The following is an 18,844-nucleotide window of genomic DNA, read 5'->3' as shown; positions in this document are numbered from 1 at the left end:
AAACACACATACCTTGGTTGTCTTTGTCTCACAGGTGTTGAAGAAAAAAGAGTCGCATGCTCCTTGGTCTTTGGCCACATTGATACCGGTGGTGCACATGTTGTCCTCCAGCACGGCTACACAGCACTGCTCCTGCACTGTCCTGTCATGACCGATACCAAACCTCAATAATCTCATCATCTGCAAGCGATAGTGAGTAAAGACTAGTAGTTTATTTTCATTTCCAACCCAGACATCATCAACACAAACCCACGACCGACTCCACTTCCTCGTGTCCTTACTCATTGTGGCTTTTTAAAGGCATCCCTTGTATTATAATAATAGTAAACCCAAGCAAACCACTTCCACATCAACATTGTTTGAGGTGACTAACAGTTTCCAGCGCTTACAGCGAAAGTGGCTCAACAAACCCAGGCTTTGTGCTCAAGATGCAGCTCAACAAAATCTGAATTCCCCTACGGTGGTTATCAACTTGCTTTGTCAAGTCCAGTTCTCGGCTTTGTGTTCCGTGCGCGTTCACATAAGAGGGGGCGTTTGATGTCATACTATTGTACTTCTGCTGAAAAATGTAGCCATCCCAGCTGTTTTTTTTTTTTAAAAAAAAAAAAGAGCAAGTCATTATTATGGAGCATTATGGATAGTTGCCAAAAGATTATCACTGCCAAAAGCAACACTGTCGCCACCAATAGAGCAAGGAAGGCCTGCTGGCAGAATAATGCGGAGTGTGTAAATGTGAACGTTAACACAGATTTTTATACTATCTATATCAGGGGTCACCAACGTTTTTCCTTGTGAGAGCTACTTTTACAAAATGAAAATGGCCAAGAGCTACTCATTTTTGTAACATTTATTTTCAGAGCTTATTTTAAACCCAAACAAAGCGAATATGCTTGTTTTACCAGAACATTAACAAAATGCTGGTGTCCACAACTCACATTTTGTATTTCAGAAAGCATTTCTTTCTACCATTCTTTCATTATTAACTGAAAACCTGAATGAAAAGCAGGCTTGCGGGCACCTCATGTGGTCGTGGGGGGGCTACTTGGTGCCCGCGGGCACCACGTTGGTGGCCCCTGATCTATACCCTACTAGTCCTTTCATTTATCAATGCTCAACATTGCACAATTTTGACATATTAACACTTATCCATTCAAAAAATAAATACATTGGAGCAACAACGGTCTTTTTTCATCTTTGAAATACAGGTATGGCTGTCATATTTTTCAGCAATAGAAGGTTGTACCTCGTGCTGACCACTGGGTGGCATTGTTGATATGTTTTCCATCCATCCGTTTTCTATACCGCTTTTCCTCATTAGGGTAGCGGGGCATGCTGGAGCCTATCCCAGCTGACTTCGGGGGACAGGCGGGGTACACCCTGGAGTGGTCGCCAGCCAATCGCAGGGCACATATAGACAAACAACCATTCACACTCACATTCATACCTATGGACAATTTAGAGTCACCAATTAACCTAACATGCATGTTTTTGGAATGTGGGAGGAAACCGGAGTACCCGTAGAAAACCCACGCGCACACGGGGAGAACATGCAAACTCCACACAGAGCTGCCCAAGGGAGAATCGAACCCAGGTCTTCCCGATCTCCAGACTGTGACTGTGTGGCCAACAGTTGACGTGTTTTGTGCTGACGTTTTCTCTGTGAAAAGCTGTTTGTTTGCTGTTTGCAAATGTTTTGTTGCAGTTGATTGATGCCTCAGAGAGCTTATTCCTCCTGCAAATATTGTAGTATAAAAAGACGAATGAAAGTTGTTTGTCTATGTGCCCTGCGATTGACTGGTGACCAGTCCAGGGTGTACCCCGCCTCTCGCCCAAAAAGTCAGCTGGGATTGGCTCCAGCATACCCCCGCGACCCTAATGAGGATAAGCCGCATAGAAAATGGAAGGATGGATATTTTACAGCAATAGAATGCCGTGACTCGTGCTGACCACTAGGTGGCACTGTTGACATGTTTTGTGGCGACCTTTTCTCTCTGACAAGCTGTTCCTTGTTAAAATAAACGTTTTGTTGTAGTTGATTGATGCCTCAGAGTGCTTATTCCCCCTGCAAATATTGTAATATAAGAAGACTAACAAATGGTTGTTTGTCTATATGTGCCCTGCTATTGACTGGCGACCAGTACAGGGTGTACCCTGCCACTCGTCCAAAAAGTCAGCTGGCATAGGCTCCAGCATACCTGCGACCCTAGTGAGGATTAGCGGCATAGAAGATGGATGGATGGATGAAGACTTAACAGGCTAAGTACTCATATAAGGACTGCTGTGACATATACATCTGCTAACATTGGACTAATTATTTCCTCATCTCCCCTAGTGCCGGCAGCACTCATGCAGCCCTGGACAATGACGCTACCGCCACCATGCTTGACTGTAGGCATGACGCAATTATCTTGCTACTCACATGCGTTGGCAGCTATTTAGACAATAATGGCTGTGTGTTTACTCATTTTCAGTGGAGTAAATCTATACTTCTATACAAGCTGTGCACTGACTACTCTAAAGTATTTCCTCGTTTCATTTCTCTACTATTGTCCCTTGATAAGATGTTCTTTTAAAAGAATTGTGAAATGTGAGGGCTGCATACTGTATTTCCAGCATCACTGTGCCCCAGTGCACATCCAAGCAATGCTTGGGTGAGTTTGGTGTAGAAGAACCCAAGAGCCCTACCTTAGAGACTAGGGTAGGGATGCAACAATCCACATTTTCATGATACCGGAGTTTGGATATCTGCCGATGCCGATACAATTCCAATACCAGAGATCTGTTTGTTTCTTCAGTATACAGTACAACCACACCAAAAGATTGTCATCACATGTACTGTAGCCAGAAGAATATCAGCGAACTTAGCCGTCCCCACATATGCAGGGCTGCGTATTGACACACACACACACACACACACACACAAGTGCTCTGCCTGACGCATTCACGGCTTCATAGTCGGACAACACAGAACTTTGAACAATGCACTTAACTTTTATTGTTTAAAATATTTTGTAATTATTTAATATTTTCCATCCATCCATATTATAAGACTAATTATATATTCAGTCCTTTCCGGTGTATAAGCCGCTAGTTAACACATTTATTATATATAAATACAGTCAAACCGGTCTTAGCGGCCACCTTTATAGAACGGCCACCTGCCTATAGCAGCCACTGAAAAAATCCCCCCCAGCAAATTTACATGTTATAGACCCTGTGTATAGCAGTCACCTGTCCAACGCGGCCAGCGGCCACCCATTTTGTCTCCCTTGGTCAATATCTGACTGCATATAGCGGCCAAATTACCAACTCAAGTAGAAGCTTCATGCATGAAAAAGTTTAGTTTTTCAATCAATGAAGCCGTCGTGTGTAGACTTTAATTACTGAGTCCTAGCTCAGTCACAATCATTCACAAGATCCACACAAACTGTCAGTTGTTCCACATAAAAACAGCCGTCTTCTTTTGAGCGTGCTATTTCCTGGTCAAACATGTAACTTTAAGAGCATTTGCACCAAAACATTACCGCAAAGTAGGCTGGGAACAGGACGTGCTCGCAGCGACGCTACAATAAAAAAAAACATATGCTAGCATGCATGCGGCAGCGGGAGCAAAACTGAGTTCGGTTGTACTTAACTGAAGTATTTTAGAATGTACTCACGTTATTTTTCATCAATCCTCATCCACAAATCCATCAGTCCTCATCTTCTGTATTCGACACAAAAAAATCCGTCTTCTTTTCCGTTCGCTACTAGTCTGTTAACTTGTCAGTGTTATTCAGCTCCGAAGCAAAGAAGGAAACTTCTCCTGTTGCTTCTGCCAACTTTATTTATTGAACGCGGCCACCAGACAGCAGCTCAGAACACACACACATCTCTCAGCATCGTCTCTCCTTCCTGCTTGCCCACAAGGCAAAGGTTAAACAAGCCCCACTCCATAGCTGTCCAGCCAATGCCTGTAAGAAATGACACCGTTTATTTCCTGGTGTGCACTGGTCAATACTGTAATGCCGCTTGTTGTGGGGAAGGAGAGACTCACGTCGCCGATGCACTTTAATGGCTTTATTAACAGCGGAGAACACTGCAGGACTTTACATCCACGCCAACATAAACACACTTCCCAATTCTCTCGAAACTCACAGCTAGCACTGAGCCTAGCTCTCCTGCTCGGGACGCCCACCGTCACTTCCTGATGAACTAAAGCTGTAATGACACTGCCGTATAAAAAGTAAAATATTAAAAACAAGCGTAAGACATTACTACCACAGCTTTGTTCTGTGGGTCGTGGATATATTCTATCAGTTATTATTAAGCCTCTAGCTTCCTTTTAGTAAGTAAAAACCTTGGCTATGATTGCACTACATTGTCATGTAGACCTACAAAGTACACTTGGAAGAACAAGAGGTGAATAAATGTATTGAAACTGATGAGGGGTAGGATTAAATAAGCTTTGCTTCTTCCTACTCCTTTTTGGACATGCAAAATTTTGAATTGTACTATGTGATGTGCTACTGTTTGACTCATGCATGTTCAGGATTAAAACCATGAACCATGAACCATGATAATAACAAGCCTAGTAGTGCTGTACAACTTTTATCCGCAGTGCCCTCTACTGGTCAACATTATTATTATTATTATTTTCCCTTTTTTTTTTCCTCTACTGGTCAACATTCAAACTGGACGCCAACCTGTCTATAGCGGCCACTTTTGCAGACTCCCTCTAGTGGCCGCTATAGACAAGTTTGACTGTATATATATATACACACAGTATATATACACAGTATATATGTTGGGTTTTTTTTCTGATAGGTTTTCTTATTTACGTTATTACAGTGTATTCGTGGAGATGGCTTTCTAGGTACGTTTACTGACAACATCAAAGCACAGATGTGGCTTATGGATCAGAAATCTCCGCAAGTGGTATTGCAAATTTTGGATAAGTCAGTTATGCTGCTACTGGAACCCGGTACTGGATTGGATTAGGCCCATGAAACGCATTCACAATAAGGTCCAGGTTCAACATCAGTTACCTCTGGAGAGGATAAATAGGCAGGGATTCCCAAATCTGTAGAAAGTCTTCCTGGAAAAGTGGGAGCTGTTCTAGCTGCAAAAGTAAGGAGCAACTCCCCATTTTCTTGACTTTTTACTTCCTGTAGGTGCAATGGCCAAGTATCAAAAGGAACAGACCCTCCTTCTCCCTCACAGAATATCCGATTGCCTCAGTCCAATCAGTTAAATTGCTGTTCTGGATCTCAGCAGGCTTTTACAAGAAAAAGAGCTTAGCCTCCCCCACGCGTCTCCTCTGTCATTTCCAACAAGCTCTCTTTGGAGCTCTTACCAGAATCTCATTCACCTCCACGTGCACACCTCCTCTGCACTGCCTTTTAAGGGCATGATGACCACGCGTCTTCACCTTTTTTTCCACCTTACTCACTCTTCCTGTTATTCCATCCTCCGTCCACGTTGGGTTTCACCTCCGTGGTCACCCCCACCCCTCACATGTGGTGCGTCCCACCCCCACAAGCCCTTTCCTCTGGTGCTATAATTTGGACAAATTTGGGATCACTTAGGGTGGCACGTCGTCCTCAGGTTGCTAGCCGTTATTATCTCATCATTATTACCGCTTCCTGTTCTCGCTGGGAGGAAGCAATATGGCCACAGACATATGGGAGAAAGGTAAAGTCAATTCACATTAAAGGCCTGCAGACAGCACGTCTACATGACAAGCATATATGGTTACAATGTAACGGATAGACTACTGCATTGTAGCAGTTTTACCTGCATGTGGGGGACCCGGAGATGAGCGGGAGGGTTGCACAGACTTTGTTATCGCTGGCACCCCTCTGGCCATCTTTGCAGCAGTCGTCAATGGAGATCTGCTGCACACCTACACAAAAAAACAGCCAAGGAAGTTAATTATCTAATTGTGGATCATAGTACCACAGGTTGTCCAAGTAATACCTCTATTTAGTGAACTCATTCAATCTCGGCCATTTCTCAAAAGACAACCAGTTCACTATCAGCCATTTTAGATGATTTTGACTGATCTTTCAAGGCACGTGCATGCATTAAGATTTCCCTACAGTGTGTAACCTTCTGCACGCTACACGCCACCAAGTTCTTTCAGTTCCTCCTTGCTGTCATGTATGTTTTCTCCATTGAAATTCACATGCTGAGCTCTTATCAAATGCACTTCTGCCACCATGTGGGCGTTTTTATGGCTTAAACTGCTCTAAAAGTGGCATCCATTAGTGTGCAATTGTGTCATCACCTCTTTTTGCCAAAAAAAAACCGTAAAAGATGTATAAATACGTCTTTGGGATCGGGCGTTCGGAGTTATAAAAACTTATAAATACGTCTTTGGTACTGAAAGAGTTAATTCCACAAGATGGCAGTAGCTGCATTTGAAGTATCATGAGTGGTCAGCATCCAGCAGGTGTATTGACCTCTGCATGTGCTTTAAAATGTCAAATGCAATGTTGGGCTATTTGTGTGAAAGTCATGTGTGTTACACTTGCCATACTGTTGTTTACAGTTAAGTAATCATCGCTATTGATGCTGGCTAAGCAGTTTGTTCCTTGCCGCTATTACATCATTGGTTCTGTTGCGGCTATGCTGTGCAATATACTTGTTGACAAATGATCATGTGGTCAAGAGCTAGTTTTTTTGGCCTTTCTCATGCACTCCAAATCGTTATGAAAGTTAAAAACTTAACTTGTGGTATAGTGAATAATGCCCCGGCTATTATTACAGTAGACTACAAACAACAGTGTTCTTCCTTTACTGTAGAGAATTGGACCAGAAGCAGCTCTGCGGTCATCTTGCATTTTGCTCAACAATCAGCCCCTGAGATCATTCCCTAGCCGGTGGTTTGCGTAACTGCGTAAGTGTGTCGAGCTGGTCTGCCAAAGCTCTTCCACCTTTTGGTAGACCAGTCTTCCCGTCTGCTGCTTAAATTGTTCATCAAGAAAAGCTCAACTAAGGGTTGTTTTGAGGGTGCTTTAACGTGTCCAAATAGCGGGACTGGCAGCACTCTTGTTCTCATGGATTTAAAGCTTTGTCTCGAGGGAGGGGGTGTTATTGTGAGCATTCATCAAAATGAGCTGAGGCCTAAACAGTCATTGTTTCATGCTGAGGTTGAGGTCGTTTGGACCTAATAGAACTTTTTACATATTAGTGGTGTTTTCGAGCTTTAACTCTGACAACAGTGGCTTTACGGTCATCGTAAATGTCACATGGAGCAGTAAAAGTCAGACCAAAACATTACATGAGCATGCTTTCCAGCTAAACAGTGAGCTGCCTATAAAGCTCTGTGATTCCACCAGGTACTGGAGGTGCATTACATTCCCCCATGAATTTCATTTTTTATAGTATTTTTTTCATTATTTAAGTATCTGAGGTGCCAAAATAGTGTATTGGAAGCGCGTGGTCCAAAATTTAACCTTGATGCTGGAATTTAGTTTAAAAGTGCTTTTAGTAAGCCTGACTGGGAACACGCCGTTTTGTGTGTCTGTAGCTTTAATGCTAATGAGCTGCGTTTGTCTCCGACAGAGTGTATGTCTCCAAGAAGCGCTATTGTGTACTTTATCCACGTTTTAAGGTTGGACAGGAGGACACAAACTTTAGTGACACTAGCGTTAGCAGTGCTAACATTCCACTCAGATTTTAACGTCAACATCATGCTAGGTTAGCATATTCGCTGAAGAAAAACGAAAGGATTAAACTTACAGCTCCCATGTCTGTAGCTGATTGGCGGATACTGCTCCAGGCTTTGTTTTAAGATGTGTAGCGAAGCCTGTTTCTTTATATAAAAAAATAATAATTTTACTAAGCTGTGGTATGACTAGAATAGCTATGTGAACTAAGTGCTAACATTACACTCACATTTTAACAGCAACATCATGCTAGGTTAGCCTATACGCTGGGGAAAAAAAACAAAATGACCAAATTGTCTGCAGCTGAATGAAGGATTGGCTGGCGGAGCACGGGGTTTATTTTAAGATGGTGGCGAAGCCTTTTTTGTTTATTTTTTTTACAAAGTCAATTTGGAGACCTTTTAAAAGTACTTAATATAATATAAGGTGGAGAGAGGATAGTTTGTTTAGACTGCAGAACTATTCAGGGTGTGTAGCACAGCCGGTTTTTTTTTTTTTACAAAGCAGTCCTCCGTGAAGTAGTGGGTGTATAAACAGGGTGGGCTTTTCTCGCTAGGGGTGTGTCAGGGGTGGTACCTTGTACAAGAAGAAGGTGTTTCCTTCATGTCATCACAAAAAGCTGCAACTAGGTCTGTCACGATAATGGATATATCGATTTATCGAACGCTAAAAAAAACAGGTTGATAACTGTGAGCCCTCGATAAATTGACATTTACGTGTATGCACGTCTGCTCCATCTGTTAGTCTCTCTGTGGTTCACAGGCTAAATGACAAGAGGGTTCACTCTACATGTGTCTGTGCACATTGGCTCCATATGAAATCTCAGCTAGACTATTAAACCTGTTTGTCCTAGTAGTGGAAGCGGCGGCTACGTACATGGAGTGTGAGCAGTCAGCTAGCAGCCGCGATTATGAGTGAAGGCACAAAAGTAATAGTTTCTAAGCCACAGTTCCAATGTGGAAGTGAAGCAACGCCGTCTTCCCACCAGTCAACGCTTACTGAGGCGTTTGATCGGCGGAGTATATATTAAACGAAACATCGCAAAACGGTACGCGTTCACAGGGTTGCTCGCGACATTGCACAAGAAATGCAACCTTTCAATACGGGTGAAAAGCAAACAGTAGGAATTGCCTGGGAGATATCAGCAACATTGCATTTTAGCTCACTGTCTTGGCTCTTTTTATCCACCTATTGTGTTGCTCTGTGTAGTTCTTTTGACACCATGAGTAGGATTGGTCTGTGACGTCGTGAGTGTTCTAGTAGGCGGCTTCTGCGCCTCAGGTGCACGATGCTTGAGTGCCATTTAGTGGCGCAAATGTGACATGACAACATGGTCATTATTAATAATAAACCAAATGATAATATGGTCTTTAAAAAAAAGGTCGAAATTATCGATTATCGTCGATAAATTTTAGCACAATTATCGACCAGCAAAATTTGTTATCGTGAGAGGCCTAGCTGTAACTTTAAAAACTGGAGCAAACGAGTGCAGGAGATGACAGATTTTTCTCAAGTTCGGTGCTCATAAACAAGCTCTCGAAACACATATTCCTATTAGAACATCGTTAAAAAGTATATTTGCATAATAGAGTACCTTTAGCGGCTAAGATGACTCACATCTGAGTCTGGCACATCCCATAATACTCCAATAAACCCTGCAGCAGCCGCTTAAAACGAGTTTTGTGAAAACTGGTGAAGTCGTTTTTGTGAGTAACCCTGCAAGCTGGTGATTAAAATGACGTTGATGATTTCTATTCACAGTTGACGTCCAAGGGGGAGGAGCTTGCTTTGCGCTGAATAGCCAAAAAACAAAACTAATCCAATTATCTTTCCCAGCAGGGGCCACTGTAATTGTTTTCCAAACTCTGCTCATAGTTGGCATTCCAAGACCACCGCTGTCTGTGTCCTTTAAAACCCGAGATTGAAAGAACAGAAGGGGCCTCTTTTGGTTTTTATCGGAACGAGGCGAACCAGACACGTCGCTGTTGTTGTGATGTATTGTCTGCTGATTTCCATCTTGGATGAGACCAGGGCGAGATGAGCCATGTGGGGGCTGCTCTTTTCTTTTTTTTTTTTGGCAGGACGAAACACGGCTCGCCTTAGTCTAGACACCTCGTGTAAACAAGACTTAATAAGTCCACTGGTGGAACACCAACCCTCTAGGAGAGACTGAATCTATCTCTCTATATGTCTATCTAGCGGATTTGAAAGGGCGTATGTCAATTGCACCCATGTCGAATGTGCCATATTGTCACTGCCTATGTCAGGTAGCTTATTCTCATACCCCCAGGTGCTAACAATCGGGCGCCATGGCACTGGCTTGTGGCGAAGAACTGAGACAGCCGTCCCTCGTTTATCGCGGTGAATTGGTTCCAGATCCAACCGCAATAAGTGAATTTCAGCTAAGTAGGATTCAATACTAATAAATGCAATATTTTCGTAGTTACTTCTGATCTTTTACATAAAGTTTTGAACATTATTAGAGCCCTCTAGACATGAAATAACGCCCATATAGTCACCTTTACACTCATTACCCAATATAGTAGATATAAGACGTATTAGACATAAATATGATAACAGAGACTCACACGTTAGCAGTTCCTTGTTTTTTTTTTTTCTGGATAGCATACTTGCTGCGGTGGTAATTGTCTCATCAATGTATTGTAATGGCTGTATTTAAATGGCTTTACACTGGTAAAGTAAAATATGTAATGTAAAGGTGAAATAAAATAAGTCATTTAAGACGTAAATAGAACTCCTGCTCGTGTGTGTCAGAGTAAAATGTGTTCCCTAGGGGACCTTAGTGGCAGGCAGACAGATGTGTGGAGGACAGGAAGTGGCGTCGGAGGTTTAGATTTGAGTTTAGCTTGTCATGGGTCATGCAGGGTCCTATGAAAGCCATTTTATTTTTTTCCAAATTCTGTTTTTTCCATTTTAATTATTTTTAATTCCCTTTTTTTACCTTTTACACTTATTTTACCAGCATAGAGTGTGTACTTTTGTGACAGTAAATAAAATGTCTGTTAATTAAATCCAAAAATCCTTACATTTATTCAGGCAACACGTAATTGGCCAGTAATTCAGAAACGGATGTAGCTTGACTAACTTTTCCTGTTGGTCTGATGTAGATGTTGGCCTCTGCACTCAATGCTACAAAATCCTCAACAAACTGTAATGACTGTCTGTGCTTGTGGTTAAGGAAGACGTAGCCACTGACTCAACTCCAATTGCCTTAATAATGTACGATATTTTTTCTGACACCCATATTTTGTTTACACTATTAGTATGTGGCATACGGCGCTCTTATTTTGAAGGCCGAAAGTGTGTTGTGCATGTTGAGAATGTCTGTTGACGATTAAGACGGACCGGGTGCGAGAATAAACGTACCTCTCATCCTTATTTCACTCAGAACTTGCTCAACGCCGTTTGCATTAAGAAGCGGTAAAACATGACATGACACGCTCATCTCGCACACACACAGCCGCACTAGCATGCTCTGCTAAACTAAGCGAACCTCGCTAGCTTCCACTCACAAAAGAGGAGTTTCAAAGTTTTTTCGCCAACTTGGTTGGTGTTTGTGATGAGATTCCACCATGATGGAGCGATCCGCCGGGCAAATGCTTGCCCACACAAACATTCCTTCTCCTCACAATGACAGCATTTCATTCACATTATGGCAATTTCAGCGAGAGTCTGTGTTTAACTGTAGATTCCATTTTTATTGGCCAATTTCGTCAGCGATTCTGTGGAAATCATAGGGCCCTGGTTATGGCCCAAACAGCAGCCCATGTTATTATTATGCATCTGTTGTTGGGTCATTTAAAGCTGCAATAAATTCCTGTTCTGGCGATACATTTGGTGCTTGTCACCAAACAGTTACTGACACCTGGTGGCCTGTGTAGAATGCTTCTTTTGCCTTGTATTTGTATTTGAATTCATATCGTTAGTTCATTTAGTCATGTTTATTCTTAAAAATGCTTACTTTAGGCCGAGAATAAGTACAATTTTATTAAATATGCATTTTTTTTTTACCAAGAGCAATCATTTATTAATTCATTAATTTTTGAAAAAAGGCAATAAGAGTGAGGGCGTGATGTTTGAACCGCGATGTAGCGAGGGACGACTGTACGTTCATTTATTAGCAAATATATAAAATAAATAATATATGATATAAATACATTTTGACAGCCACAGATCGATTTGGCTACATATTAATAATTTTCCATGTCTATGCAGACTTATTTTAAAAGCTTTTCCTTTCAAAGTGTCCCTTCTCCTTGTGGTTGGTGTGCGTGTTGCAATCAGTCATGTTACTCTCCTTCTCCCAGTCACAAAACTCCGGCCAGAGTAGAGAATTAAAAAAAAACAAAAAAAAAACTCCAGCTTCAGCATTTGTGTGTGGACAAGTGTGACATTATCATGTTTTAAATCCAATTTGACAACAGAACGTGAAGTTATTGACTTCCCGGTGTTGGTTTATTTTTTCTAAAGTGGTTGGACAGTATGTGCATGTGCCTTTGGGGGGGGGAAACATTCCTGATGTTTCCTGGCCTCTGTGAAAGTGTGTGCTGATCTTAAAGATAATGCTACGTTTCATTGAATATCTTACTGTGCTGATGAGCAGATGCGCTACAATGCACGACCAAGTCATCTGTGGTATGTGCGGATGAGGTGTGTTGAGAAGCAGCGTCACGATGCTGAGTTGGAAAGACAAGCTGCACAGACAGTCCCATTATAATGTGTTTGTGAGCAAGCGCGAATAAGTAGCGGCAAACCTTTTTTAAAAAAATAGTAGCACCAAATGTATCTATGGCGGTCCAAATTGAATTTAAGGCAGTCCTATTATAATGTGTTTGTGGGCAAGGGTGAACAGGTAGCGCCTGTTTTTTTTTTTTAAAGGATTGTGCCAAATCTATCTGTAGTAATCCAAATTTCTAAATGGATGTATGGGATACACTGGTTTATCTATCTATCCTGTATGTTCATAATAATCATATATTCTATACATATGTATGAGCTCCGTGCCCCCTAAACCCGGACCTGATCGGTGGAAGAAAATGGTTAGATGGATGTATTGGTTACCCAAGCCATCTATCATATTGTATATCACAGTATTTATCTACTGTATCAATCAATAGCACATAGCATCCATCTATTGATGTACAGTACCTAGCTATCCACCAGTAGTCTATCTATTCATCTAGCTCTATACGTTTTTCCCTAAATGCTGCTGGCCGAGATCATGCACTTACTTGCAACAGCTCCCTACAACATTTCAAGTTCCCCAATGTAACATGTTATGAGGTTCTATCAGCAATATGTGTTCTGAGAGCCTGCTGATGAGCACCAAAGCTGAGAAGAATTTAACACCACCCTCACTTGTTTGCTGCACTTTTGTTCCGTTTCAGCTTCACCCCCCCGCCCAGGCCTCATCCCTCCTCGCTTGTTGGCCCCCGCCGACTGTGAAAGTGGCCCCACGTGTGAGCTTCTGATAGGTTTCAGGCCTTGATGACCCCTCCTGCCAGCGCTCCGGTATAAATCACACCTCTCTGTCTAGACTGCCTTTGGTAGAAGTGTGAGCTTATGACACAGAGCTAAAAGACGCTTGATTCAACATTACTATTCAACAACATGAGGTGAAATTAAGGATAATAGGCGCACATGGAGGTTAGCTCCGCAAGTTCATGTTGTTTTTACCATAAAATTGGCATAAAATGTGGACAAACTATGGAATATATGCCTCATTTGTAATAGAACTTTATGGCTTTATGACATTATCGCCACATGAATCAAGTTGTTATCTGCATCTTTCAAATACTTAATTCGGCTCATATGTTCATATTTTTTACATCCACTGTAAATCACACTGGGCTCATGCGGTGATACAGAAAGCTTGCAATAAATAAATGCAATAAATAACTAATACAAGCAATATTTAAGGTTGAATCACTTTAAACATCAATTTCAGCTGTCCAAAGCAATATCATGACGCAGTGATGCAGAAATTAAAGTTACTCCCTTTTTACAGTGATAAAAGGCTGTGTGAACAACACAATGGTATTTAATATTATATTACATTATGATATATTATTGCACATTGTCAATCACAGCAATAAAACATACAAACACATTTTTGCTCAGAGGCTAAGGTGTTACTTTTAAACTAAACTGCCAGCATTTTCCATACAAAAAAGGTGGCTTATACAAGAATAACTTTTTGCCCTAAATTCAATGTAAGGAGATTTAAAAACGCCGTGAAAGAAAAGTTTATATAGTCCACACCTGGAAGAGTGTTTGCAGTAGAAGTCATGCATAAAACTGTCATTGCATTGCAAAACAAGCCAGCACGGAACAATTCAACCACTCATGTCAACAATGAATCCGCTTCAATCTTTATTTTCTACCTCAGAAGAGTAGTTTAGCTTATGATGAAACTTACCTTGAGCAAGGACGACTCCCAGCAACGAACTGAGCAGAACAATCTGCGGACCCATGTGGTGACAGTTCGAGATCCACTGTTGGAAAATAGTCGTTTTAAACCAAAAATAAGCTCCTTGACATATAAAATAGACCCAGTAGATCCGATAAGAAAGAGAAGAGGAGTGATGGAGGTGCCTTCCTGCAGGACTCAGAGTCTAATACTGACTGCACTCATCGTCACAAAACATAACACCCACTTTCACTTCGGCCGAACCACGTACTGCAGCACGAGCCTCACGTTGCACAGTAATGACTGCAAAAGTATAGAGACACCTTCTCGTTCAAAAGCATGACAAAGCGTGTCTAAACTTTTGATTGGTACTGAAGTCAACATCCGGTGGAACTAGTTTTGGGGATAATTAGAATAGGTGATGAGCATGGACAGACTCCTTATGATTTCTTTTTTTTTTGGGGGGGGGGGGGGGGGGGCATGTTGTCTATATAATTGTTGATGAACATTAATCAATGTATTTTGGTTCATTTAGCCATTTTTATGCTTGAAAATGCATTATTTTTGGCAAAAAATCAACAAATGTGCTTCAGTATGCATATTTTTTGACTAATAATAGGCCGTATTCAACCAAGAAGCCACATAATTTATTAATGTTTCTAATTTTGAAAAACCATGTAGAGCAGGGGTCTCAAACTTAGTTTACCCAGGAGCCACTGGAGGTAGAGTCTGGGTGAGGCAGGGCCTCATCAAGTATTGGGAGTAAGGCTCACGATAACGATAATATCTATAACGATATCGGGTATGCTGCAGGAAACACGTCTAATTTTGGTTTAATATCAAGAAAACCATGGAAGTTGCTAGTTGCTATCAGCTCTTAAATTAAAGTTTAATTTAAGAGCTGATATCTAGCAACCCTGTGAGCATCATTGGCTTAATTTAGACCTTGCGGGCCGCATTTACAGTAGTCTTTCCTGTCATGTCACAAAATGTGACTTAGCGGGCCGCAAATGGCCCGCGAGCCGCGAGTTTGAGACCCCTTTACTGTGGCTTCACTCTATATTGTAGAGTGAAGCCGCGGAATTTGAACCGAGAAGTGGCAAGGGACGACTGTCATTTAAAACCAAAAAGTGTTGGGGTTGCCTGACGGACGGCAGGCTACAAGAAGACAATACATTCCCACCAATGGTAGCCAGCAGATGGCAGTGCTTGTTTGTTTCATAGGAAACCGAATGGCAGGAGTGTCAGTCCTGTTGACGCATCTCTAAACACTAACAGTGCAATATGTCATTTTCGACAATACCACCATGCCCATAAAACAGCAAGCCTAACTACAATAAAAGTACAGCTTTTCAAGAAGCATGAAAAATATGTCGATCGAATTGGTGCTGCTCGTTTATAACTTGCTGGCTGAGCATGTTTCCTTGTGGCGACCCGATATAAAACCTCCGGGCGAAATCTCTATGTTGGTGGTAGGAGACATGTGGCTCCGATTAAAATGATCTCTCATGCTGTCTCGCTGTCTCAGTTCCCGGAGCCGATCGAGCTCGCTGATTGAATTTGCAGAGACTCTGTAGTTGGTACAAAATGTTTATCATCGTGCGGCTGAGCAATTTCTCTTCCCCCACTTGCTGCCAACTCCTTGTGTGCATGTGTGAGCACACGCATAATCCCATCACTGCATGCTGGCAGCGCCCTGCAACACCCGTGCTGCATTGACTTTGGTACAGATTGCAGATGTGCAGTAAAGTAAGATGTGAAGTAAATAAGGAGGAAAAATGAGTACAAATGAAGCTTCCACTACTATTACTACTACTGTGCAGATTATTTCCTTCCTGTGCAGCAATATGTGCTATTTTTCCTCTCACTGCGCCTTGGTATAGTGGATAAATAGTACACACAAATCATCTCAGTCAGGATTTTGTTGCTGCTCTATGTTTTGTCTTTGGTGTTTTAGGCACAAAATAATCCAGGAAGCACTTTTCTTTGATGTTAACATTATTTTCAGCATTAGCGTTCCATAGACTGCTGAACGGCGTCATCCTCTTCTCGTTTGGTTTTGATGGTCAACCACCAGTTTGAAACGCTCGCTACAGACACCTTACTGGACTTAAAAGGAACAGCAATGATGTAGTCTGAGCGCTTCATTTAGGCTTTCCAAGTGGCGGCCCATGGGCCAAGTCGAGTCCGGAAATCACATCAGAACGGCCCGCAAGTTGAGTTCAAAACTTGGGAGTGACTTTATATTTTTTCAGCATATTCCTAGAACTATTGTCATACAGAGGATCTTTGACTAGCATTTTTGGCAGTCGGATCTTAAAAAGAAGCTCCTGTCATATAGGGGATCTTTGACTAGAGTTTTTGCAGTAGATTCTTAAAAACAGCAAACACTCCTATCATATAAAGGATTTTGGACTTGCGTTTTTTGGCAGTAAATTTCTAAAAACAGCAGAGCACTCAGGTCTTAAAGAATCTCTTTGACTGGAGTTTCTGGCAGTAGGTCCCTAAAAACAGCAGAGGATTCCTGTCATATAGAGGATTTTTGACTATTAGTGAGGGGGTTTTGGCAGTAGGTTCTCAAAAACAGCAGAGTGTTCCTGTCATTTCGGGGCTCTTTTCAAGAGTTTTTGCAGTATGTGATGAAAAACAAGTCCTGTCATATAGGGGACTTGGACTAGTATGAGTTTTTGAAGTAAATTCCTAAAAACAGCAGAGCACTCATGTCCTAAAGAAGATCTTTGACTCAAAGTTTTTTTTTTGCATTAGGTTCTTAATAATAGCAGTGCTCCTGTTGTACCGTTGATCTTTGTCAGTCCTCAAAAACGGCAGAGCGCTTGTGTCATATAGAGTATATTTGACTCCCATTTTTTGGCAGTAGCATCTTAAAAGCAGCAGAGCACTCCTGTCATATAGAGGATCTTTGACTAGCATTTTTTGCAGTAGGATCTTAAAAACATCACAGCAGTCCTGAGCTATAGTGGATCTTTGAATGAGGTTTTTTTCTCTGACAAGGTTTGAGAATTTCACAAAGTTGTCCTGTTTTGACGAGGTGCATTCTCTCGAGTATTTGAATGGTGTCATCAAGGCTTGGCCAAGTGATGGGAATACAAAAACCCCCATCAGGTCTGTTCTTGAAAGTAAATTGTGCAGAGGATGGGAAGGATACTGTGTAATCTCAGTAACAAAGAACATCCCTCTGTCTAATCTTATCTACTCGGCAATGTGAAGACGAGAGACTTTACAGAGTAAACCCTGACAATCATTTAAGTCCTAGATCACATCGAGACTGGTGCCGGCCTTTCCGTGCCTGTTAGCTCGCAATCTAGAAAGGAATCAGCGGGGTGAGCTGACCTCCGAGCTCCCTCAACGGAGGAAGTTGGAGCGGTCGAGGGTCGCATTCAAGCACTACTAATCTTGTCGGCAGGGGGCTTGCGCCGACGCTTCCTTTGAAGCTCAGCGGAGCTTGTCTTACCACGTCTGTGTCAGTCGGCAGAGGCCCACCGAGACAGTCCCTTAGTTGGGGTGGGGGGAACCAAAGACGCAGATCATGTTGCACAGACACTTGTAGGAAGTTGTTAGATGGAGAAACAAAGCATTTAGTTGGACTTTACACAACAGCGACTTTGAGGTAGGACACCGTTTGGGGGAGTTTGGCAAGTATAATTATGAGGTCATTAGGGCAGTAACAGTAGGCCATAATCCATTTAGCAAAAAGTGCTAGTATGTAAATAAAACAAAATCAAGTGGAGCCTCGGATTTCTGTCCCGCACTCCATGTGGGAAATCGGTATACCTCGTATTGTACCAAATGTGTCACGTTTCGCAGGACAGGAGCGAGTGCTTCCTGTCCTGCGCTCTTATTTTGGCAAGGTATACTTCCTGTTGGGTGGAAGAGGCAGCCACTTCACGCCTGGTGGCCACGCAGCTGTCGCCAATCACCATTAGTGGCTGTTAAAAGACCAGCCTCGTCAGACGTACGGCGTTGGTTCATTGTGATGTTCATGTTGCTGTTGCCATTGTTCCTAATGTACCTCCTTGCCGGTGCTGTCACGTAGATCAGTTTACTTACCTTGATTCTACCTTTTGTATTTGTTTTCCACAGAGCCTTTTCCTCTGTTGCCCTTGTTTTGCTGCAATTTTTAGCTGCACTTGTATTATTAAAGACTCTTTATTTTTGCACGCCACTGCCTCATCTCTGCATACTGGGGGTCAAGCACTCGACAACCTCAACTCGTGCCTGACAGATCGTGACAGTACTGGTAAGGAGACGAGGCACATTAGGAACAATGGCAACAGCAACATTAACAACAATGAACCAGCGTTGTCAGACGTATGCCGCTGGTTCATTTTAACCGCCACTAATATTGATTAGCGACAGCTGCATGGCCACCAGGCGTGAAGTGGCTGCCTCTTCCAACCAACAGGAAGTATACCTTGCCAAAATAAGAGCCGCAGGACAGGAAGCACTTGCTCCTGTCCTGCGAAACGTGACAAAATGTTCCATACTGAAAAATTCAGTTACAAATACAAGCCGTTACACCTCTAGTGGTGATACTACATATTTTAAAACAGGTCTTTGTAATTGCAATCGACCAGTCGTCTTTGGGTTGATCGTGGTTATAAACTCTAATTATATGTTTTTATTTATGCAAGCACATCACGTTTTTTACGCCAGGCACCAGACTTTGTCTAGGCTCAAAACGTTTGGGGGCCACTATTTTAAAATAACAGCTTCTAAAGCATATTGATGGTACTGGCTAGTA

The 18,844-nt window shown here is 42.2% G+C and overlaps 1 protein-coding gene and 1 long non-coding RNA gene across 4 annotated transcripts in view; one reads left to right on the top strand and one right to left on the bottom strand.

Moving 5' to 3' along the window:
* fbln1 (fibulin 1) overlaps window positions 1-14,316 on the bottom strand; it is a 57,207-nt gene extending 42,891 nt beyond the window's left edge. For both annotated transcript variants that reach the window (XM_054776606.1, XM_054776607.1), the window contains exons 1-3: window positions 14,092-14,316; window positions 5,776-5,884; window positions 13-142 (exon numbers count right to left, since the gene is read on the bottom strand). In XM_054776606.1, coding sequence (XP_054632581.1) covers window positions 13-142; window positions 5,776-5,884; window positions 14,092-14,146 — 294 coding nt within the window. In that variant the 5' untranslated portion in view covers window positions 14,147-14,316. The remainder of the gene's footprint in view (window positions 1-12; window positions 143-5,775; window positions 5,885-14,091) is intronic.
* Window positions 28-13,461, top strand: LOC129181419 (uncharacterized). 2 transcript variants are annotated; one of them, XR_008570434.1, is made up of 3 exons: window positions 28-192; window positions 2,139-2,388; window positions 13,061-13,461. It is a non-coding gene; the product is annotated as an uncharacterized LOC129181419 (long non-coding RNA). The 2 variants fall into 2 exon arrangements; XR_008570435.1 differs by lacking the exon at window positions 13,061-13,461 and having other exon boundaries at window positions 2,139-6,639.
* Window positions 14,317-18,844: the final 4,528 nt, after the last annotated feature.

This window comes from Dunckerocampus dactyliophorus, chromosome 5, assembly GCF_027744805.1.
Source record: "Dunckerocampus dactyliophorus isolate RoL2022-P2 chromosome 5, RoL_Ddac_1.1, whole genome shotgun sequence".
Lineage (NCBI taxonomy): Eukaryota > Metazoa > Chordata > Actinopteri > Syngnathiformes > Syngnathidae > Dunckerocampus > Dunckerocampus dactyliophorus.
This window is presented reverse-complemented; position numbering and strand designations above follow the sequence as displayed.